Below are 25956 nucleotides of genomic sequence, written 5' to 3'. Positions count from 1 at the left end.
AAACAACCCAGACAGCACATATTTCATCTTCTCTGCCATAAAAACAACTTTCACGTTGCTTTCAGAAAATCCTAAGAACTTCACCTGTCTAACACAGATTTTATCCAGGTCTGGATGAATGTTAAAAGTTCATAAATATTATCACTATTTCTATCTGACTGCCGTCAATCAGGATATTGCCAATGACGTACTGTTCTTTTTCTGCCTGTATTCAATAGACAGAGAAATTTGACCAGGAACAAACTTTCCCTCGTGGAGCTCCTTGTAGCCAGATAATGCTGCTGTACACCAAGCTATTAAAAACATGAAAGGGGCTTGAAAGATTTTTGAAAGTCTTCTACACTTGCACTTTTTCATCTGAAAATTCTAGTCCCTTTCTATTTGCTTTATTGATGGCTTTCAGCAGCAGCCAACACCGCACCAGACCCTAAGATGGAGTAATTGTCAAGCAGCCCTTTATTTTCCTCTGAATGGCTCAGCAGAAGCATCACAAAATGATTTTTCAAACTTCTCTATTAAATGCTTTTACAGAAAGCTTGTACATACATATGCTTAAACACACACAAGACCATGAGAAAAAGTCCTCTTCATACAGTAATCAACAACTGGTATTCCATTTTATACAGCTTGAAATTTTTAAAGAATAAAATTTCATTTTCCATTGCAAACACACACAAACACCTAAACCTTTCTCTGACGTATCAGTCTGCTACTGTCTCAACCATAGCAGTAGGAAGACATCTGGATCTCTATGTGTGTACTCAAAGTCTCCTCCACCTCTCATCTTTAAACCTGCCTGAATACATTTGCTCACTTGTAAGCTTTTACCATTAGGTTGTTAGTTCTGCAATATGAGTAATCTTCTCCCACAATATTTTAAGTAAAGATGGAAGTCATTCTCTTCTGAACACTGTAACTAATTAAACTTTTAATAAACTTTAGTACAAAATTTGGAATAGTTAAGAATTTATATATGAAGTCAGCTCCTCTCATTTTCCTGTGCATATATTTCATTATTCAATGGATAATGCTTTTTAAGCAATTAAGTTATTAAATTATGGAGCTCACTCAAGATAGCATGTACTTATAGAGGTAGAGAAGGCTTCAGAGATGTAATTGTTACCACTGAAGAATTCACACAGATAACCCATACAGCATCCCTGTTGTGTGAGACTCTCCACTGAAATCCACTGAAACACTCTGAGAAAATGAGCATTTGAAGTATACTTCCTCTTTGCAAGTACTGATTCCACAAATCAGTTACAGAACCCCTGACCTATCATTCTCCCATAGAGTTCTGAAAGTGGTATTTACTCATCTTCTGATGAAAAATTAAAGCCATAAAAAATGGAAACTTGCATTTCTACTTACAGCCTAACTGGTACAAATAGTCTCTCCCATGATCAGCAAGCTGATTTTATGTCACGTGGTATTGAAGAATGGAAAAGAAAAGAAAAACATGCTATTTTATACAAGAGTCACTCCTTCCATTTGATATGCTCACAGAAAAGACACCAGGTGACATGCCAAGAGTCTGCTTTTACAATGCATCTGTTAAAATTTGAAGTTTTAAGCCACTAATAAGATATTACATTCAAAAGCATTTTTTATGATGCTAATTATCATGCATTTACTTTTTTGCATAAAAAAGCAGACACAAGCTTACAACATTAAATGTTATCAATATTTTACCACATTTCTAAAATTAATAAAGTGCAATTTAAAAAATGGGTGCCACAGCTATCTAATTTGCTGTATTATAAGCTTTTAATGGCAGATAGAAAGTGTCCTATATACACTACTGTATTTAGTACATCACAACTTTGCTGCCTGTTTACTAGTCTTTGCTGAAACCACAGCTGTTAATAGTTTTTTAATATGAATTTTCTTCTGATATATAGAACATAATTGCATCAGAATATAATTGTAGTAACTTTTTTAAAAAATTATAAAATTTAAAGCTAATGCATTGCAAAATAAAATTTTAATTGCACTAATTTTGTGCAGCAATCTAAAATATTAGCTGTTCTAAAAGAATTATCCCACTGCCCTTCAAGCCTGGATTGTTGGCCAAAGTGTAGTATGCACAGTTTTGGATTGTTTTTTCTTTCTAAATCTAGTTTTAACATCAATGTTATTATACCTTGACTTACCTTTTTTTCCTCCTATCAAGTCTATCTAAAAGTGGAACTAGACCATTTTAATGAATGGCCTCCATTGAGAACAAAATATTTAAAACACTGAAATATTAAAATCAATGTAAGAAATTATAAATTTCAGAATTTTTCATAAATTATCACCCTAAGAGTTGCTTCATATTGTCTTCTCAATTTTTTCTTCCTAATACCCTAAAAAAAGAAAAGCAGATTTCTATTTTCAATCATTCTTCTTAAAAATGTTTGAATTTACTCAATTTGAGAAAGGAATAAGCTTTTATAAAACTATTAATCACAGGGATCTAGGGATTTAAAAAGCAAAAGAGTATTTCATATACATATTTAAATTATAAAGGTGATAGAAACACAGCCTTTTTACAATTTCACATTAGGTACACTGAAATCACAATTCAAAAGATACCAGATTCTGCAAATTAGCATAAAAGGGAGTCTATTGCTTTGAGCGAGGCAGCTCACAGGATGGATTCTCAAAGACTATGGATTTAGTGGTACCAAATGAGGCACTGTGCTCACTCAGATTGTACAGCTCAACAGATTAACTGCTAACCCTCCCAAGGCATAAACTGATCTTTTGTTCATAGGCCTGTGAAGTATTAACAACCATGGGACCCAAAAACCACAAGTACCAACAATCCTTGCTATCTCCCTTAACAAGGCAGAATTGGGAAACTTTTAGAAAAAAGCCTGCAAAGCTGAGCAATGGAACTAGGCTTTCCAAAGTGCCTTTTGCACAAGTCCAAACAATAGTCCCTGACAGCATTTTAACTGGGGAACTAAACTCATTGCAGCTGCCTTGGTTAAAAGGCATTTCAGCCTATGCAGTCCTCTTGGGTCTTACATGCAATTTCTGGAAGAGGGGAATGGCAGAGTCCCTCACCAGGGAGGACAGCACGAGGCACTCACACCTCTGACTGTGGAGGGGCAAGGTCATGTCACCCAGCTTTGTCAGAGGGAACAGGACTAATCATCCAGCACGGGCTAAATATGCTCTCAGTTAAAAATAAATTGCTTTAACAGATTGCTACAATAACTGGGATGTGCACTGATGTCTCAGTGAAGATGGACACTTTTAACACACCTACGTCAAGGAAAAAAAAAAAGAAATTAATCAGTCACGATTCTGGTTAAAAGAAACAAAACAAAATAAATTTACACATAAATATAGCTCTCAAAATAATTTAAAATAAAACATAACTCAGAATTTCCTCATATTGTATTACAGATGAGATTTAGGACTATTCCTAGATGGTGAAATTCCTCTCTGATGATCTCCAAGCCTTCAAGTTCACAAAATAACTAAGTATCTATTAACAAATGCATGGTTTAAAACAAAAACAAAAAAACCCCAAAAAACCAAACCAAAACAAAACAAACAAACAAACACAAAAACCAAACAAACAAACAAAAAATGCATCTACAGAGTCCAACTGTTCCTTCAAAAGAATTACCATACAGCTTTAGAGGAGTTTGGCACAGTTAATTCAAGAGTGTTCTTAGTCACACCTCAGATTTCTGACTTGCTTAACAAGGAAAATGTGACAAAAACCCTTAACTCTTATAAAATGTCATAAAAGGAAAAGGTACTACTTAAAGTTACACATCACGTATACAGAAGATTTTTATATCTTTGCAATTAAACTTTGAATCCAAATAGCCAATGGTTAAAAATACTGAGAAGAATTGCAGCACTTCTCAAAGGTAGTAGCAGCAAAGGGAAAAGCACTTCAGTAAGAACTATGCCATTTCCACACATCATCTACCATATTAACATACAAAGAAAGCTCCATGGGGATATTAGAAGACGTACTATTGCATGTAACCTAGCACAGGAAATGAGAATCCTTACCATCAAAGTGAGAATTTTAACAGCTTTTAAGATATCATGTGGTCTTATAATACAGCATTTTAGATAAAATTATTTAATAAATTTCCCAAAATGTTTTGCATTCATATAAGGCAGAACAAAAATCAGTAAAAGACTTCATAGAATCAAAGCCAAATTTTCAGCTTTTCTTGCAAAAATTAAAAAGTTGTCAAGAGTGAAATCTTGATTGTTATTCCTAGAAGAAAACATAGAAATGTGCCTGGAAAATTGCACCATATCAGGAGTTTGGGGAATTTTTCATTTTCTAAAAAAACAGATATGTCAGTATTCACTGGATTTATAAAACATTTTAATCCGAGAAACCTGAGAGAAACACTTTGAACACACTGGTGGACAATAAGCAAATAACCAGTCTGCTCCTTTCTAATTTCTGATGCTTGCAACTGCTTAGAACAGGCATGTGGAACTCATCTGTGTCAGCTTTTGCTTTTATTCCTCACTGGACAGGATCCGCAAAGCGTGGCCCTGGGCGTGCAGGCAGTGTGGCTAGGGAAAGAGTAAGGTCAGTACAGAGGTAATACCTTGTTTCCATAATAGGAGCATACGATGGCAGAAATGTGCACTGTTTCAGTGAACCCAAATTATTCTCATAGCAGAAATTTCATTTTATGTATGATTTTTAGGCAGATTTTCCATTTCTATGAGTTTTTGCTTCCTCCTGTCCAATAAGACAAATGACCTTGTAGCATCCTTTTGCAATTTTGACCATCCACATCACGTTCATAATATCCAAGACAACACTTGAGATAATCCAGGCGCTCTGGGCTGCAAATCCTAATCTCTGGAAACCTTCTGTTCCAAATGAAGAAATTACATGGCTGTAATATACAGGCATGACGGCAATCCTCACCACGAAGAACACAACTGTCATCAGCACACCATTGATGATGTTGGCCAGTGAAGACTTGGGATATCCCAGTACTTCAAAAAACCACCTGCAAAAGAAGTGTTCACAAATACCAGGCAGACTTGAAGCCATCTCATTAAAAATTATTTTACTTCATGTTTATTTTTAATCCGTCATGTATTAATTGCTTCTAATTGCTTTATAATTTCTAAATTATTGCACTTTGTCTTGACTTAGTTACAAATCCTTCTGCTTGGCTACACTTTCTCCCCACCACTTAAGCAGTGTATGATATCTAGTATTGCAGAATAACACGTAGAAAATCCTGATATGAATTGTGAATCAGTTGACAAACTACATGCATTTCAGTGACTACTGTGAAAATAATAAAACTATCTTTTAAAATCATAAAGACACATTTATTACTCGCTATTATAGTTTTTACCAACAGCAGCTAAAATTTTGTCTCACTGAAAGCAACTATAAAATTACATTTGGATTTGGTAGTCCAGATAGAGCTCTCATTTCTTGTAATTGGGATTTTCTGACTGTTTCTGTTCAGCCCAAAACCGTAGCATTTTCAGAACCAGACATTGTGAACTCTTGATCACGTCACAACTTGGAACATTATCCAGTGAAAAAGATAAATATAAAAACGGCCTCCCCATCTACTGCTGGGTCATAAATGGTCTTTAAAAAAGAATTCTTGCATATTTATTTCTAGATATAGTAAATTTCTAGATATAGCATATCTATTGCCTAGCACACAGAACCTGAGTGTTGAAAAAGGAACAACAAACTCCTCTAATCCTTTATCATTCACACTTAAACCAGAATAAACAAGTAAAATTTGTGCAGCAATGGCAGGCAGAACCAAAGCAAAATAACTTAAATCACTGTATTCGTAATGGGGGATGAGAAAGAGAATGAAATAATCAGCTTTTCTGCAGTAAGATACAAGGCTAAAATGATTTAACAAAAAACAGTTCTAATACTGGTTTTAAGAGTACTTTTTAATTTAATTACCTACAAATTACAACCTAGGTGATTATAAATACACTAAAAAGATTTTCCAGACATCCAGCTCTAACAGAACATATTCTAGAAATTCATTAAGCGTGCAACTAGGACAATTAAAATCCAGGCACTGGAAGTGGCAGTCCAGCCTGGAAGCAGGATGCCTCACCACAGAAACACTTACTGACATGATGAAGAGAAAGACCTGACATGTTTGGTCAGATTAACAATCAAAGCCTTTACTTTCAATGATATATACAATGCAGAATCAAGAAATAACATAAAATATGGTTTTCAAACATACTACAACATGCCAGTATAGGTATCTGGACATCTGTTTAGCAGCATCCCTTTCCCAGCAAATTAAAAAAAAAATCTGTAAATAACAGTTACCATTACAATTTTACCCACCACAGTTCAGAATTAATTACATAAATTCTGATATTAACATTAAAAGATCTAAATGCTTGGCATGGAGACAACCTCCAATTAGAGATCCCTAACAACAAAGACAGGAAATACACAGACAGCTCTAAGATTAGAATATCTTTTTATATTTTAATAAGAGCTCTTTTGGTCGACTAAGAATGCAAACAAGAAACATAATGAAAGTCGTTATCATTACCCGCTACTTACTCTTTTAAGGGTCTGATTCACTTCAAATTTAATGGAAAAAAAATCATCCACTAATGAGATGACATCACTTAGTGCAAGGGACTTTATTATCTCCTGCAGCAATTTCTGCTTTTCTGAGAGAGTGCTAAATGTCAGTATTCAAAGACCCATAATTTCACCATAGGCATTTTAAAAGTATAACACGAATTACTTTTAATAGCCAGATGTACCACAATTTTTTCTAATGTCACAGTCTGAAAGGTAGCCATCCATGTATGAACCCACCAGAACCCAAGATAACATCCTATTTTGGTAGAAGCTGGGACAACAGCCATTCCCTAGGACATGAACATCAATATAAACAGTTTTTTCTTCATTAAGCTTGAAGAAGTGTTTATTTAGTCTTTAGTTTCTCTGTGCACACAGAGCACAGACTACAGCAGACTGATATCTCCCACTCAGCTGCACTGGGGCAGCAGAGAGCAGCTCTGGAGAACTCCATTATTCTACTCTGTCCTCCTGCAAGTTCAAGTTTACCAAACTGATGTTCAAAAGGGACCACAGCAGAGTCTTTTTGATTCCTAAGAGCTCTGAGGAATGCTACAGTGTCATAAAACACTTCAGAGATTATAGTCACAATGCAGTAATGGGCAACAGCCTGTCTGCAGGAGGAATACAGTTTCTATTTGCCTTATGCTTTTTCTACCAGACATCTGGAAAATATAAACCACACATGTCGAAGCAGTAAAGCAGAAATACATCCCGAAAAGCATGGTTAAGAAAAAGGCATCTGATACACTGAAAGTTCTCATCCTACCTTGCAAAAAATTGGAGGAAGAGGAGAAGGCTGCAGCCCTGCTCTGTACCAAAGCCCCTTATATGAGGTGCATTCTTTCTGGGGCAAATCCCTACCCCCAGCTGTGTCCTGGTGGCTACAGAGCAAGGAGAGAGGCCACCCTCCCCACAGCACCACGAAACTCCAATGACAGCTTTCCTCCTGCTGCAGTATGTGGCATCATCAGCCTCCTTTTCTAATACAGCAGCAAATCAGGTAAAAACACTTGAACCAGCAGCCAGGGCAGGCTCTGACTCAGCTCTGCAGGAGGAGCTTCTGCCCCTTTCTTCTCTATTCACAAGTGTGAAGATTAACCATTTCAGATATACTTAAGTGCTCAAAATAACTTGCAGAATTATTTTTTAAAGCAAACAAAGAAGATACATTTCTATTATTCCTCATCCATGATACCAAGAAAAAACACCCATATTGAAAATGACTTTATTATAAAAATTAAATGAATATACAAAAGTTAATAAAGAATATTTTATTTGTGAAATTTTTGTTCGGTATTTTAATTAAAAAGCTGGCATTTCATACAAAGCCTGGTCTAATCTAAAAAGGAACTTGGGGATGAATAGATTAGTTATACTGTTGCAGCTATAGCAGCAAAACGTTTTCATAGCAAAAAAGACTTTCATATAGTAATCCTTAGTTCAATAATATGTAAACTCCCTCTCAGCATCTGACAACTATAAAAAGACTTCCTAAGTGACAGAAATAGTAACACAGATTAAGTTTTAAAAGAACTATGGAAAACCTCCCTAACCACTTACCGCTGATTGACAAAAGGAGTGGAGAACTCTGCAAGGAGGCGGAAGTTTCCAAAATAAGCCAGCAGACCTTTGCTCTGGTTAGCAAAACAAAACAGACACACAGAAATCAACGAGGTAGATGTGAAATTGTCATTTGAGTCTTTTAAGTATACACAGAATGATAAATCATCTCAACTTTTTTAATCAAACTGAGTTTGCCACCTGTGGCCACCTTTCTTGAACTTTCAAAGCAAAGCTTTATAGGAAATACAGTTAAATGGCCATGAAAAGCTAACTAGAGAAGACTCGCATAAGTAGTCACAGATTAGTAATTATCATGATAGCATAAATGTCTGAAAGAATTATACATGTTTTTTGATTTTTCAACGTTTAAACAAGCCCGAACAGAAACACTGAATGCAAAACGTCCCTGCGTTGTTTTAGGAGCACATTTTGCCAAAGCAAATGCGAATTCCGAGGTCTTACTTGAGAGCAGGGAAGGGCACATGAAGGCCTTTCTTCCCTCCTGCAGGGGGCACCGGGCACGGCTCCTCCACGGGGCACATCCACACCCCCTCCAGCTGCATGCTTTCCTCAGTGGCACAGCCTCTGACCTGCCTTATCAATTGGTTGTGCTGGGAACAGTTTCCACTCACACAATTGCTGGGAAAGCAGCACTTTGTAGATGTAGAGATAAAAAGATTGGGGTTTTCTAATTTCCCTAAGTTTCCTGAACAACCTGTGCAGTGTCATGATTCCTCTTTCCCCCCACTAAGCAAGCAAATACCGACTACTTCAAGCTTTTCATGCCAGTTTGCACTACGCTAATTTCCTACCCTCAAAAGGCAATTTGGAAACAACATACTTAGGGGTAACTTTCTCTGAAGACAACACACTGACATCCACAGGCAGAGCTATAGCCACACAGTAATAAATGCTTTTAAAGAAGTTCACACTAATATTATGCTTTCTACTTCCTCCAGAAACAACTAATGAATTTTCTGCATGGGGGATTAGCCTTGGTAGTGGTATTTTTATGTATCTAATACTGAGCTCAAATTCACTTTCATCCATGATAATATTAGTAAATTTAATTATCTTCAACCAGAAACAGAGTATTTACTTGTGAGTGCAACTTCAGCCCCTTTTAACCTTTACATGGGAAATCTGACAGCAATCTGGCATTTCAACACTTTTAATATTCTAAGCCTGGGATTCACACAGTGGGCAGGGAAAACATCATTAAGGTTGGAAAAGACCGTCAAGATCGAGACCAATCATTAACTGTGCTCTGTGTTCATCACTAAACCATATCCCCAACTGCCATATCCACATGCCTTTCAAACTTCCAGGGATGGTGATTCCACCACTTCCCTGAACATTTGCCTGACCACCCTTTCAGTGAAGAAATTCTTCCTATCCAAACTAAACCTCCCCTGGCACAATTTGTGGCCATTTCCCCTGGTCCTGTCACTTGTTACCTGGGAGACAGAAGCAGAACATAACCGCTTGAAACCATTTCCTTCTAACTTTCCAACTAAATATTCAAGCTTGTGGTTTTATTTAAAACCCTGTTCTATAATCATATGAAAAGCCCTTCTGCCAAAGTCTCGCAAAAAGTGAGAAAAGTTTTTAAGTGCAACAAAGTTACACATCTTTGTTGGAGTGTAACATTGAAAAGACATGCACTTACCACAAATAACTGATAAAAATATTTTAAAATAATGATTCAAAGTATAAGTATGCCTTTCATTAGCCAGTGAAATATTTTTTCAACATTAAGCAAGTGAAGTCTATAAAAGCTGTTTCTTTAATCTCATCTGCTTATGTCACAAGAAAATACAACACTTACCAGTACAAAATAATAAGCATACAGAGCTGCCAAGTGATGTATTACAAAAAATTTGTCACCAATTGCCTTCCAGTAGTAAATAATAAGCAATAGATCTACAAGAGAACAGAAATGACTATAAAGAACTATTTATTATACAACCATTGACCTCAGAATAGTTTCTCTAAGTTTTAGAGATATACCAAGATATGGCATCAGTAGAAATCCTCTGGATTAATGACCTCTGAAGAGAACATCTTAATCCTAAAGAATTTACTTCAGTCAAAGCATTAGGCAACAGCATTTTACCAAAAATTTCCATAAATTATTACTTTCTACATCAATGGAAATACAGATGCAATAACCTTAGCCAAAGTATTTTGGAAGGAAAAGGCAGATCCTGAATCTGACAGTAACTTCACACTTATGACCCCAAAAATCTGGAACATATTACTTAGAAAAAAAAAAAGGTAGTTCTCCAGGGGGCATAGAAAACATGCAAATACATGGAACAAATGCAGGGATCTATTATGGAGAACCTCTGAATGAAAGAGTAAAGTATATAAGCAAATTTGGAACCATTTACCAAAAATATTTTGTAAGAGGCATTTGGAATAAGAAGCATATTTGCTTTATTAAATCCCAATTTTCTAATTACTGCAAAAGGCCCAAGTCAGTGTTAAAAAGAAAGCTTTAACATAAAATAAACAAAAAAAAAACCCCAACAACAACAAAAATCTTTCTTATCCCATGATGCTCTGAGAATTCAGAAGATTTTGTTCTCTGTACTGGAATGAGCAATATCTGTCCCTACTTTCTGCAAATTAGTACTTTGGACTGGAATATTATTGACCAAGGTTCAAAAGAAAAGACCTTACCCCTATTTCTTTCTTAAGTGCAGTGTGTGCCTTTATCTCTATTATATTAGCTATCCTCAGGCAGGGCCCTACATCATCTGACATAGCCACTCACTTCCTATTAATAATTAAACATCAACTATATAAGGAAGTGAGAGAGAATGAGTGGTCAGGTTGAGATGCCTGTTCAAAGGCATTCATTAATTCATAATGAAAGTTTAATGTATAATTATTCAAAAATAGATACTGATTAATTTAAACATGACAGTTGAAGCTATGAAAAAACCCAGACACTTAATGTAATGAACAGTTTAACTGAATATGATGATCACCAAATTATCACTTCCACTGGGTTGAGAAATACAGTATGAGATAACTAAGTCTGTGGCCCAGTCTCTGACCAGAGACTTCATCTTAACATAGAAGTTTTCACTGAAAATATAAGACAAAAAATTTTTACTTTGATAAGCCATTACTATCCCACAGAACATAAAAGAAAGTTTCAAAGCATTTTGTAGCAAAATTCCCATGCCAATTTTAGTTGACAGCAAAATTAAGAACAAAAAACAGATGTAGGAATAAATAACATACAAAGTAAATAATTAAAATTTCCATGTTTTATACATGACTGAATTTTGTCCTGAAGTGAGACTAAAAGATGGGCAGGCAGGATCCTATGGCATCATTTGCCTTAGCTTGTATTGGAGGTTACTAAAATTCTTGTGCCAGCATTCTGAGATCACAGGAAGAAACATATGATAGAAGAACTACAAGTTGTAGGCACCGTGAAGGGAGTGAAGGGCACTGCTCTAACACCTCCTCAGTTGGCCAAAGAACAAAACAGAGCTGGAGCTGGTGGTTGCACATCAAGCCATCACAAAGCCACACACTGGCATTTCCTCAGTGCTTGGGGAGATATTTCATCTTTCACATCTGCTAGCAAGATCCTGTACTTTCACCACAACCCAAAAATCATTAGCAATTTTAAAAGCCACAGAAGAAACTGTATTGTATGCACATATCACATCTTCACCACCGTGGCTCAGGATAAACATATGGGTATAGTGACTCAATAAAAATAAACAGGTCATGCATGTTATATACAGGTTGCATAATTACCAGAAATGAGGTAGCCTGTGGTAATAGCAATATTCAGCTTCACAATTGAAGGGTCACCCCTGTAAACATACCAGAAATACATAGTTACAGCCTAATTTGCAAAGGACATACACATCTTGAACACAATGCCCATCAGGACACATTATCCTTGGCTCATGAGTAAGAGATTATGCAATCTACTTAAGAAGGGTTCTAATCATAAAAGTAGATTCCCTTTTCCACCCAGATACAAGACACCTACTAACTATCCTAATCAGGATCAACCCCTTTCTTGGCACAGAGACTGCCCCAAGAGCCTTGCTAGAGATTTGAACTGAAACCCAGCAAGTACTCTGAGCTGGCTTCTCAGGAAACTGAGGATAAAAGAGAACAGCCCAATCGCTGTCTCTTAGCCTTTTAACTGATACTCTGTGTCTCCATTTTTGTTTTCTGCCAGTGCTAAAACTTTGGTAAGGATGACAAAAATATCTTGCTCAGCTGGTGCTTTCCACATTCATAATCAGATGGATGATTATAGGGATAAACAGAGTAGGACACAGGAAAGGAATTATTTGCCGGTTCTCTGGAGTCAAAGAACCTTTGAGCAGAAATGCTTTTCAGAGTCATTTCCATACCTTCTGTCCCTTCCATTTTGGTGCCAAATATTCAGCAGGCAAAGGCCTTAGTAGCACAGACACAACGTCGGTTCCTCTAGAATGTTCAACAAACCCAAACTCATGAATACAGCTCAAGAGAGGGAAGCCTCCACATTACAGCAGGCAACGTCTGTTCTTCCCTCCACTGTCCTCTGTGCATTCCTACTTTGAGGAGTTTAGTAAGCAAGTCATCTTTCCTTGGCATAACGATTGTAACCTTTTTTTTTAATTAAGTTGGACAACTAATCTAGCTATGTTTTGTTATGTTTCATTTAAATATGAATTGAGCTTCAAATGACAGATCAACAGATCCATAAAATGTGGACTGATCAAGACAAGCTGTGAAAGCAATCCTTGTTGTAAACCTTTCCAGAAAAAAGGAACCTAACTGTGCTTACAGCCAACTCCAATACAAAGTCTGCCTCAGCCAGAACACAGTAAAATACTATTACTTAACTATTTTTTCCTTAATCCTATTGGAATGGAGCAGTGGTACAGATTTCCTGTATTATTACAATCTGATCACTAAATTGCAAAGCTTTCTTAGTGCCTAAAACTAACTGTTCCCCTCAGTGAGAGGGTAGTTTACAGGAAAATAGAACTCACAAAACCAGAATTCTGCTGTTAGGTGAAAAAAAATCATTACTAGGAGAGTCTGTAATTCACTCCATCTCTTAAGATTGCTCATAGAGATTGTTTTAAAAACAGCTTGAAATGGAAACATTTTTCCATGGCTTCAAAACTTGATTTCATGAGCTTCATATGTTGTGGGCTGAGTGCTTCTTTAGGTTTAGACATAGAGTATAGACAGATATGTTCTCATAACTTCAGTAGAAACTCTTTACATAGAGCCCTCATGTTAGAGCTCCCAGCTGCAGCAGCAGCATCATAACTAAACTTCTTAGAGGTCCCAACACACATCTGCACATCACCATCTGCACTCAAGAGCCTTCATATTCTCCAGAGAAAATGCAAAGGACTGAGTACATGACATTGGTTCCTCAATAATGGTATACATGACTTAACTGGATAGGACAGGGAATGGCTTGCTTCCCTCCTTTTTTTTTCCCCAGAGAATGGTCACTTTGCATCAAACCTTCTCTAGGCTTTCTAAACCAACACTGCAACAATATATATGGCTGCAGTGTCCATCCGTCATCCCTTCAAGAAGACTCCATGTTCGAATCCCAAATTATTCTCAATAAATGGAGAAATCAAAATTCAGTCTAAAATCTTCCAGATTTCCTGACCTACCTCCTTGAACAGAAGGTGCAATGGAATTAATGAGCCCTGATGTTTGCAGGCCGGTTTTGATGCAAGCAACAGTGCAGAGTGACAAACAGGGAGTGACTTGAATAAGCAAATGGGAAGAACTATCTCTGGTGATTGCTAAGGTGGTATGTGTGGCAAATGAATTACACATGAATATGCATGAGCAGACAGAACAAACAGAAGTCCATATGACTGACTTTCTTCAAACTTCTTTGCAGATAGTCATAAAATGCTAATCAATTATCAAACTTGAAAAACTGTAATGACTGTGAAGTGAACAGTCATAGAAAGGACCCTGTTCTGCTATGAAGCTACAATTTAATCCACTTATTTACATCTTTTCCTTATCTGATCTCTACCACCTCCACATTTTCTACCATGTGATTCTCACCACCACAAAAACAATTTCTACATCATCTGTGTTAGTCTCTAGTGCATACAGAAAAAAAAAGAAAGTTTTATGAGAAGTCCTAGACCATCAGAAAGTCACACACAACACTGATGCTTCCCTGGAGCTTACCAATGCTCCAGTCTTTGTTATGATCTACTGTATCTATTTTCAGGCATCACCTGTCAGTAATACCACATTCTCTCCTCACTGAACCCAAACCCTTTGCAGGGTTCAATAGAGAACTTTCACACAGATATACACTATCCAGATCTGCTACAGCTTTTCAATTTCACTTTAAAATGATTACTGTAAATAGCAGAGTTTCAGTCACACTGATTTATAGTTACAGTTTATTCTTTAGTAATTTAATATGCTATTTCAAATCAATTGCACGTATTTTATCTATTCCACTTCACACAGACACGCTGAACTAAGACATTAATACTGACACAATAGTTAACATATTTTCAAACAGTACAAACATAAAAATGAACACATCACAACTACGTATTTTAATGGAAAATGAAACAACCATTCAGTACTTAGTACATTGCAGGATTATGTTTTTTCTTCTCAATTATATTATTTTACTGCGTAACCACAACATGTATGTACCATGCCTTACCAGAGACGGTCAGCATTAACAGCATCATCATACAATAAAATATATAGGCAAAACCCTCCAACCACCAAGGCGTGGAATGTGGACACTGTCCTGAAAAAGAGATCACAGTCACAAGGAGGTACTGCCATTCAAAACTTCCCATAGTGTGCTTAAGGATGTTTCCAAAGGCATTCTGAACTGCATCCAGATACTTCTGTGGAAGACAATCATCTGTTCTCTATGCTACATCCAACCACTTAACCAATGACAGGTGGGAAAAAACAGTTAGTAAGAAGGAATCTATAAGATTGGAGTGGGACTGGCAATATTAGATACAAAGTAGTCTTAAAAATAACACATCTAAATTTGCCTCCAATTATCTCATATATTAATGAACCTTTAAAAACAATACGACATTCAGCTCTCTAACAAATGTTTTCTGTATTGTGCCATTTGCTGGAAAATGTATATGCAATTTCATACTCAGATTAGCCCAGGAGCAACAGCAGGTTTCTTCTTTCAGGCACCAAATTAAAAGACCCATAATAAGTTTAGTTTGTGTTTGGAAGGTGGCATTAAATGAAAAATCATAACCTTCAGATAGAATTTCTAGTGCATTTGAAGTAGATTCTGGTTTTCAAAGAGAAAACTTGTATAACAATAGGTTGCAGCTGAACACCCAAGGTATAACAGGTACAGGTTTGTATCAATTAACAGCTTTGTATCAGACAAGGGAAATATAGAATATATACCTCAGGAATCAAAGTTGCCTTATCCCCACCTAGGTACCAGACACCTTTTTCCCCCAAAGACAACAGTCTCCAGTTTACAGGCAGCATGGACAGTGTAGATAAACTCTGCATGTTAACAAGCATGCACTTATAGAGAAATACCTGTTTACAGAACCCCCAGGAGGGTTTCTGCCAGCACACAAGCCAGAACCACTCCTGCCCTTTCAGTCCACTTGTATTCTTGGAAGGTAGAACAATGCAATGGGCATAGGTCCAAAATGTGTAACCTTCCTGCTCTAGCCATGGGTTTAGCACAACTATAAGCTGCACCTAATACTGTGTAGCTACTGTTGCCTTTCCTACTTTCTAAGTATAACTAGAAAGAAAAAATAATGATGTGGAAAAATATCCATAGGTAATCACAGATACTGTTTGAAAGATGAGCACTAAGTTCAGTGCTGTGTGATTGGAAACACTTCACACCATATTCAAAGCACCAACAATATATACACAAATGAACAGATGCTGTTAGTTTTTTATTCTTGTCTTTGTACATATTGAATACATGTATTTGGAAGTCATTAATATTTTAGATATCCTTAAGGCACTCTCAGGAGTCTAAGCTCTACCATGGAAGATTTGAAGTAAACATCTTACTTCCTGCAGAAGACTCTGCAAAGAAAGAGGTTATAATCCCTACTCCATTTCCAGAAGTTATATTATCTATCAGCAATAGAAGATTCTGTAACTTTACATAAAGAAGACCATATTTACAATTTGTTTCAAGAGTGTCACTGTGCTATTTTCAGCAGCTTTTTCAATAGTGTTCCAGAAAATTAGTGGAGATTACTAAAATATGAGTAGTAAAAAACTGGATAAGAACAGTTAATTATTATTACAGCACAGGCTGCACTTCTGCCCTCTCTTCTTTCAACAAAGAAAGAAAATTTAATTATCAGAATTTTAATGATAATTAATAGTTTAATTTAAAGGTCTACGCTTGTAACATAGGATTTAAAAAGACAGGAACTTTTCTTTCCTTTTAAAAACAAAGCACAGCATGCAATATTAATGTCTGACAAATATCTGGAATTTTTGAACTTGAGGAGAGGATAATGCTGCAAGAAGGAAAATCTGTCCTAAAATATAGCTCATTCGTTTACAGTTGTAATTTGTCTTTGAAGAGGCTGTTTATCAGAACCTTAGGGTTTAGAATACAAGCTATACAGAAGTAGACCACTTGATGAGGGGAAAAGGAAAAAGGAACAGATTTCCTCCTTAACTCTGGACTTTGAAGCTTCTCTGTAGAACACAGGGCAGAAGAAGGGAAACAGTACAACAGTCCATTTTAATAAGGAATCTAGGTCAAGCTATCAAGCTCTGTACATTTCCTTGAAATTTTTGTCAAAGCTTGCATCCTTTAACTCCTCATTAAGCTGCAAAAAGTTGCACTGCTAGGTTGCAGATTTGCTCCTTTATTATTCAATAAATATTTTTTCCACAACTACTTAATAGTGGTGCAAGCCTGTATTATAGGAGAGGTGACAGGAATATATGCACAACAACTTGAAGAGTTATACTACATCTGTGACGAAATACAATTTTTAACTCAATTTGAGTATCCACATACTTTAGATGCCAGAATAAATTACTTTATTCATTCATAATTTTTGGAAGGTCAGAATGTCAGAACTGACAGCATGGAAAATACAGTCAACAACTGCAGCTCAAATGCTTGATTACAAGGCCCTCTAAACTATAACAATATATTTTCAATGCTACAGCTCATTTCAGGCAGATGCCCTCTTCCAGACCCAGCTGAGCTGATAAAAATGCATAACCATCCTCTGTGCCAGTTTCCTTAGCACTGCCAACAGAATCATTTGTGTTTGCACTCCCTACACCAGTTCAATACAGGACAAAATAACAACCATCTACTTTTAAATAATTTAAATGAAACCAACTTATTTTACTGGGACATAGTAACTGTCTCTACCTGCAGAGCTTTCTGTAGAAGAAATACATACTCATCTGCATTCTCTGAACTTGCAAGATACTCCTTGAGGCCTCTCTTCATTTTGGTGAAATACTGGAGTGACAGGGCAATTGGACAAAACACTGTGGTTAGCAGAGCTGAAATAACACAAGTACAGCTAGCCTTTCTTTCACTTCACTCCTTCCTCAGTTATAACATCCACAAGATGCTGATGAACCATGCTTTGTGTTTCATGCCTTCTAACTCCTGAACTGGATGAAGCCCAGGATCACAACCCATCTGTGTAACATCTACAACCTCCTATCAACCCCAAGGGGGAAAAAAAAAAAAAAAAAAGTGCAAAGGGGTAAAAAAGGACATAGTCTGGGGTACTGTTATCAAGTTGAGCAGTCAAATACCCTATTACAAAGTAGCCCAGAGATTATGGAGCAGCTTATTTCTAGTACACTTGTGATGTGTAAAACAATTCATGTTATTATGCAAAGCACTACACCAGCATAGCTCTACCAGGCATGGGGTAAGTTCACATAAAGCCTATTATGCAATTCAAAGGCCATTTGATGTGGCTTATAGACAATAGTTCAGCTTCACATGGGAACAGTTTAGTTTACTTTCCCTGTCTGCCTCTATTGTTAATTGTAATGGAGAGATAAACCTAAGCTGCACTGATACTGTGAATTGGCATCCTAGATGCCATCCTAACTGGCATCCTATCTGTCCTGGCAGATAGGTAATTATTCCAACGTGGAACTGAAATCAAGATGGTGCCCTTAAGAACACTGCAAGTGAGTATTTGCCAAATGGAAGGATAAGGGTATTTGAGTTGCTAATGCTGCCTAGAACAATGGAAACAACTTTAAAAGTATACGCCTGATACTAAACAGCACTGAGGAGGAATAGAAATGCAAACTAATGCATTTTGAATGCAGTGACAACCATACAGTACACATTTTTGAGCTTTAAATTCGGGAAATATCTGAAAAAATATTTTTAAGTTGTAACAGGCTACTCCAAGTTATACTGTACTAATTAATTTCAACTGGAGAACCTTGTGTACTACATATATCCTTTCAGAGTAGTATGTTGCAAATAAAACCTCACTGATCATCCCATTTTCAACTACTATCTTATACTTCCTTTATGGCTTAAAAGACTCACAGATCAAACAAGTTTCTAGAAGTCCTGCAACTGAAGAGACAAGTGAAATACAGATGGATACATCCCACTGATGCACGTACAGAAACATAAAGGGAGTGAGGAATGTTTTTGGACTAAGTTTCCACAACTCCTTCCTGTGTGTGTACCCTGCATCTGCTACAGCTTCCCCCTCCTCCTCCTCATGCTGTCTCCTGCCCCAACAATACACACATGAACCTGACTCTTCAATACTACACCAAAGCTCCATTAAATTCCTTAGAAAATCTTAACCTATATAAAACTGTTTGCAGTGTAGTAGCACCAGGAGAACAGAGAGCAAAATGCTTTGCTCCCAAAAGCATGACCAGAGATAGACTGGGATTTAGAAAAAATTCCAATCGTTTTGATTTTCATACATGTTTGGAAAGGCATTTTTTATCTCTTTTCTTTAGTAGAAGCATCACAGAGCATCCCTTCAGCTTCTTACCTCTCACCAGTCGGTGTTTTATTTTTGTACTGATCTTCACTTGGGAATTACTGTCTAATAAAGCATTTAATGTACAAGTGTTAGCAAGGTTGTGTTTCCATGAAGGGGCCTCAACATTTCACATGCACTACTTGTTCAGTGTGTAGAGCCAGCCCTGTGATCTCTACAAGCATTTAGAAAATAAGGTTTTCTTCAGTGTTACACATATACACAAAGGTGTTTCAGGTGTCCATGATTTCAGGTAGGTCATTAACTGTTGTTGTTTTGAACACTCTACCTTGAATTCCATTCGATCTTCCTTTTTTGGCTGAGATTGTTAAAACCAGGTGTTATTCGTGTCGACACCCAAGAACTTAAAACGTGGAACAGGAGCTGAAATACAGTAAAACTGGCAACAGCAATGCCAATAGTCAAGTTGCTGAAGGAAGCCATTGTTCTTCAGCCTGTGAAGAGAAGCAGAAGGTAATGTCACTCTATTCTCCATTTAACTAATTTAAGGAAACACAGAAAGTGTTTTTGACAACAAACTTATCAACAGAAATATTATTCACTAAAAGATTCTACCTGTTCAATGTTTCTACTTAAGCATTGGCAGCACAAAAGTATGCCCAAACTTTTAGATACACAAGTTGCAATTTGTTTTTTAACATTTGCATATTATACGTTTTTTGTGGCCTAAAACTGCATGTATTTTATCTACACAAAAAGAGCAGTGAAGACCACTGACCAGGGCAACTACCAGCTCTGAAGCCTCCACTCCTGTTCCAAGGACCTCCAAAGCTAAAACTTGTTTCATTACTGCCAGATTGACTGCTGCCAACAAAATTTTAAAAGGCAACAATGAAATCAGATAAGCACAGAAGGAAGGTTTTAGGGTCAGCCCAGAGAAGCAGTAGCCTGGCTGCAGCTCTGTTTGTACACTTTCCAGAGACAGTAGTTCTCAATTCACACTGCGTTCAGTCGAGAGCTCGTCCTTGTGACAGTCTGTGGGCTATCACATCCGAGCTCTCTTCCTTCTCAAAACTCCAACCTTCGCACATTTTCACACACAGGGGAAAGCCTCCTATCGTCACAGCTGATTGGCTTTTTGGGTGCTGGATGTTCAGCTACTTTGTGAGGTCGAAATACCAAAACAATTCCAAACACGTGTGTCAGTCTCTAAATGCTTCAGTCATTTTTCCTGAGTCGCCAGTATTTGCAACACAGAATGATATTTTCCCAGAAGCCACAAACTTGTGACATGCATCCCCAATTTGACAGTGAAATAGTTTCTACTCCAAGACTGCAGAAGTTACGAACTCAAAAAATGTCAATTTATATTAAGTTGAACTGCAAAGGGAAAAAAAGCCAAATGGCTTCATTTCAAATAATTAAATAATTATTTTAATAACTATAAAAAAAGCTGTCACTGTTTTAGTTCTACTTGAGAAAATATCTAAAAATAAAATTAAGACCTTTTAGGACAGCATAATTAGATGTTACTACAGCAACCTAATGGTCAGCAAAAGTGATACAATGATATAATACATTTTACTTTACTTCACATGCAATACAGAATGAGTGAACATGCCTTAGATTTTTGAAATTGTATCTGCATTGCAGATGGTAAGAAACTTGAACTCCAGGAGGAAAAAAACAGAGGAAAAAAGTCCACCATAATAACAAAATAATAGCATTTTTAAAAATTAAGTACAATATTCTCACCTTGGGGTGTAAATGGAGAGTATATTGAAACACAAAAACCACAAAAAATATACTTTCATCTTCAAAGATTTAGAAGCAGAAAGTTCAGTGATCTCAATTTTTTTCTCCTCTACCTCTTTTTTATTTATTCTACCAGAACTGAAGACAATAAAACTTCCTCTGACTAGTACCCAAATAGCTACATAAATAAAAACAGAATGCAGGACAAATAAGAGCAGATTTGCTGAGTGGAACCTGCCTCTGTAATGTGGATTTCAAGTGCTTACTTCAGACCAGCTTTAATTCTGTCTTAGGAACTCCACAATTCTTGGAACATATTTGATGTGCTCCAAGGGCCTATCTTCCTGCCCAGCTGAACCCCAAACGATTCCAGCTTCCATGCTCTGGGACAGCTATGCAACACAAACCACAGGGGGTGATCAGAAGATACAGTTCATAAATGCATTTTTAACCCAAACTAAAAATTTTATGCATACACACTGCAGTGCATTGCATCAAACTAATTGATTCCAGTTGTTTTCTGAAGACTTGTTCTAGTGCAGCAGCATATAAATCCTGAATACTTTTTAATGTTACTCTATCAAAACTTCCAATTTCAATTACAATCTTGAATATTCAGTATTGTTGACTCTGCACATACTTCTCCATTTGCCTCCACTGACCAAGAAGACACAAAATACAAACCAAACTTAATATTCTTTTCACATAGTGTAAAGTTCTGGAGACAATGGGTGTTAAGCTCAATTTTCTAAAACCTTATCATTTGAAAGAATAAAATGACTTAATATCTACCAGTGAGAAGCACTGTACTGTGTCCAGTTCCAGATTCTAGCCACAAGGACAAAACTTTTTATTACATTATCTCATCTGTAGCAACCGACTCTTCTCTTGGACTACATAAAGAAAAAAAAAAAAAATCAGTCGGTTTAATTAATGCAAGAAGCCAAAATCCAGGTTAAATACAGTTCTCTTCAGAAAAATAGCAAAACTACGGAGCATTAATCATACCTACTTAATCCTTTTGAGTAAAATATAGCAATTCTCATGATGCTACATTTTCTTCATCTGCAGCGACTATACTAGTATCTCTGACAAAGACACTGACATCATCTCCTGGACAAGAGAACACCATGTTTTGTTTCCTTAGTATCAGAAGATTTTATTAGGTAAGTAATATAAGTAATAAGTAAGTAATTCAAATAAGTAATGTAAGTAATATAAATTTAAAAAGTAAGCTTTTGACAGGTGTTCATTTTAGTACAGATTATGGAATTAAACAAACCTTGCAAACATCCCTTGAAAGAAATGCATTAAGAGACTAATCTTTCTCCTAAGGAGCCTGTGGAGGGAACACATTTTTAAAAAAGGTATCAGCATGGAAGGTGCATGACCTGATTTTTAGCAAATGCAGAACCATGATGCCCATGAAGGAGGAAGATACGATAGTTTTAGAGAAGAGAGGCAGACAAAAAATTAATCACTAAGCCCCTCTAGTTGGTCTCACAGATGCTCAAGTTTTGCAAGCCTGATTTCATACATGCTTATCAAGATGATGTTTAAATATAGTAACTACCAAGTACAGAATAATTTTATGTTTTACCTCAGCAATCAATAGTGTCATATTTTAATTCAATTCAAGGACCAGGCGTAAATACAGCATTTCACATGTCATTAAATACAACTATAAACATCGTCTCATACCTATAGGTTGTTATTTTCTCATATCTCTAGGTTGTTTTCAACTATATCCTGTTAAACATAAATTTTTACTGATTTTTACTGGATTTTCTTTTCATTTACAAGAAAAACTACTCATGTTGCTGAACCTGAATAGCTTGCTGTATTGTGCTTGTTGACTTTAAACAAGCGCAATTAGCTTCTGGTTACAATTTTCTTTGACAGAGGCCAAAGTTAGTAAGCCAGGCAGCTTCAACTGCACTGTGGGGTTTTTTTCCCAAGTATCTTCTCGTAGCTGTACAGCAAAGTCTGATCAAGATACAGAACTTCGTGGATTATGTATGAGCAGACACTTTATCACCCAAACTGCATAGTCATTGATTACTGTTCTGTCAGCTGATACGGGGTTTGAGCTAATGGGAGCTGGGCAAGAGAAGGTTTAGTGTAACTACTTTGTAATGCAGGAAAAACAGTACTATACACAGGTTGGTTCTTCATTAGTATTTGCCTTGCTGACCCAAAATTACTGTCTTAATCATTCGATTGGACAGTTACTGTCCAACTACATATTATCAGAACTTCACTCTTGTAGCTTGTCAATGGAGTCTTTAAGTAAATAAATATTACCAAACACTTGAAACTAACATTTTTCATCAAGATAATGCTTACATGCCTAATGTTATTTCAAATTACTCTACTGACCCAATAATTTTGGAAAAGTTAAGAACACACTTTTTTTCACCATACTCCATAAGCTAAAAAAAATGTTGGTTTTCATTTGCTAATTAACATGCAGTGGTTTTCCTGCAATTTTGTTTCTACTTGTAATTTAGAATTAAAAACAATATCCATTCAGCCCAACATTATAACACTATGAACTCCTGATAGAAACAAGTTGGCACTTAATGCAAGAGGATAAAGGAGCAGGAAAGTTATCAAGTGTTATACCATCAAAAGCACTTAGCGTTTACATTCTCCTCATCTTATTGTTTCCACATCAATTTTTCACTTCATAAAAATAAGAAAAGTAATAGTATAGCCACAAGACAGTAAGAAAGGTGCAGTAGAATGTTTAAGGCCCACAGCCCTTACTTTCTTCCAGGCTGGATTTTAAGATGAGTTGGATCAATTTCCAAACAAGATTACACCGTAAAGCTGCTACTGATACCAGGACATCGTATGAAGTAAGTACTGTGCTCTCCTGATCCGCTTAAAACTGAAAGCCAAATCCAATAGCCGTAAAACTTGTCACGACCATTCTGCAGAGAGCAACACTGGACTACTGACTGTTTCCACATTTTACAATAGGCTCAGTAATAAAACATCTGCAGTGCTGGAGCTTGGCTGTGCTCTTGGTTTTGAATGCTAGTTCCTATTCGTTTGATATCTTACTTAGCTCAGTAAGCAGCATTAAGCACATACACAACAAAATTCAAGCTACTCACGCTTAAGTCGTTCCCTTTTCTATTTAAGGCTATTCGCACCCTAAACTCCACTCAGTTTTCTGCTCTTAGAACGCCAAAGCAACCGGCAGATGAAGCACGTTTCTTATAAAAACAGGGTACTCAGGGTGAGGTGGCCGCTGCTATAGCATTTCCCAAATTCCCTCAAACCCCGCCAGCAGTCTGGCGTCCCACAGCCCCCGAGAGGGAACCCGCCCAGAGTCGGCGGGCGCGCAGAGCCCTCAGGCTGACCCCGAGGGACGCTGCCCTGGAGCCGGGCATTACCTCGCCGTGCCGGTCACCCGCGGCGCCTGCCGTTCGCAGCGGCTCCGAGCGGCCGCCGGGCGGGCAGGAGCGGGCAGGAGACAACAGGCAGCGCGCACCCTCGGCGCTGGCTCCGGCCGCGGCCAGGCGCTGCCGCGGCGGCGGGAGGAGGCGGCCCCGCGCAGCCCTGCGCTGTCAGCGCGCTCCGCGCCGCCGCCTGCGGCCCTCGGCCCCCGGGGGCCGCCCCGCGCTGAGGGAGGGAAGGGGCCGCTCCGCGCAGCCCCGCGGGGCGGGGGAAAGGGACTGCACCGCCCCCGCCCCGCCAGCCCCGGCCTCTCGCCGCCCCGCCGCCTTCCCTCCCCGCCCGCCGCACCTGAGAGCGGGGCTACGGGGGCTGCGGCGCCGCCTCCTCCTCCTCCATGCCTTCCCCGCGGCGTCGGAGACGGGACAGCCCTTCCCGGGCGCAGGATGCTCCGGCGGGGATCGGGTTACGGCAACCGCAGCCTTAAAGGGGCCGAGCCGCCGCCGCCACCTGCCGCCGGGCTCCGCTCGCCGCCTCAGAGGGGCCGCGGCTTCCTCGGACCCTCCCTCCCGCCCGCCCCGCGCTGGAGGCCGCCGCCCTCTCTCCGCAGCCGCCCCGCCGAGGGCCGCGCAGAGACGGGCTCGGTAGCCCGCGGAAACGGCCCGGGACCGTCCCGCAGCCCCGCAGCGCGGCCCGAGCGCAGCCGCGGTGACAGCGCACGGCCGGGACCGCCCGCGCCCCCGCTGCCACCGCCGACCCCGCTGCCGCCATGGGCGCACGGGGCTCGGAGCGCTGCTGAATGTACACGGTGTCTGTGCCGGGCAGGATAAAGGCCAGTCAGGCATGGCACCTCACCTTCCAACAGTATTTTAGTTATTGGCTTTCACTAACGCAGCCCGGTTGTCTAAAATATGTCACGGGGAAAATGCTGATGTGACTGTTCGTGCCCTAGGAATCCATTTATGCACTCCTTGGGAGCACTGTACAGCACACAGTCATGGGGAACACACCCATCACAGAGAGAACAGGTATTGCCAATACTTGCTATTTACTAAATTCAGTGCCGTGATTTATGACAAATTATTTTTTTTATTTTACAGTTTTTGAACTGTTGTGTTGAAAAACAGAAGCCAACTTTTGCTGACAAAAATTAAATATAATAGACGTGGTCTTTCACCAGCTAGAATACGTAATGGCCATGACTGTTCCTCTTGGCATTCTTCTGCTATCATCCACATCCTAAACCACCCCAACTTTACACTTCCATTAAGGATTTTTGATCAAGAAATTAAAAATCCTCCTCTAACAAAATAATGATGAAGGTATTAATACATATGTCACCCTATAGTATAAGTGCAACTAACAAGTCATCTACCCCACTGATCGCTCTTGCAAAACATCTCCCACAGCAAGAATGCTCTGGCTTAAGCCTAAACAGAAACTGATGTTGGCTTACCTTAATGTGCCGACCTGTGAAATGCAGAAACCCAGGTGCTGATTAATGAGGCACTGAGCCATTCCTGCCGCAGAAGTGGGAACCTGTGGGAGGTGGGCAGGGCACACCGCCAGCATCTCTAACTGTTTGCAGCCAACTTAGTGTAATCCATTATTGGGCATGAACCAACCACCAGGTGTTTGTGTAAACATCAGAACTAT

The 25956-nt window shown here is 38.3% G+C and overlaps 1 protein-coding gene across 3 annotated transcripts; it reads right to left on the bottom strand.

Annotated features, from left to right (window-relative positions):
- Positions 1-4309: 4309 nt before the first annotated feature.
- TLCD4 (TLC domain containing 4) lies at positions 4310-24766 on the bottom strand. 3 transcript variants are annotated; one of them, XM_066325245.1, is made up of 7 exons: positions 24652-24766; positions 19469-19634; positions 14862-14951; positions 11939-11997; positions 9984-10078; positions 8153-8226; positions 4310-4997 (listed from the first exon to the last, which is right to left on the bottom strand). In XM_066325245.1, the coding sequence occupies exons 2-7, from the start codon at positions 19621-19623 to the stop codon at positions 4682-4684; spliced, it is 789 nt and encodes a 262-aa protein (XP_066181342.1). In that variant the 5' UTR covers positions 19624-19634; positions 24652-24766; the 3' UTR covers positions 4310-4681. The 3 variants fall into 3 exon arrangements, with proteins under 3 accessions (XP_066181342.1, XP_066181344.1, XP_066181343.1); XM_066325247.1 differs by lacking the exon at positions 24652-24766 and adding an exon at positions 24300-24367; XM_066325246.1 differs by lacking the exon at positions 24652-24766 and adding an exon at positions 21162-21274.
- Positions 24767-25956: the final 1190 nt, after the last annotated feature.

The sequence above is a fragment of the Sylvia atricapilla genome, chromosome 9, assembly GCF_009819655.1.
Source record: "Sylvia atricapilla isolate bSylAtr1 chromosome 9, bSylAtr1.pri, whole genome shotgun sequence".
Taxonomy (NCBI): domain Eukaryota; kingdom Metazoa; phylum Chordata; class Aves; order Passeriformes; family Sylviidae; genus Sylvia; species Sylvia atricapilla.
The sequence above is the reverse complement of the archived record's forward strand: the minus strand, read 5'-3'. Positions and strand labels throughout refer to the sequence as shown.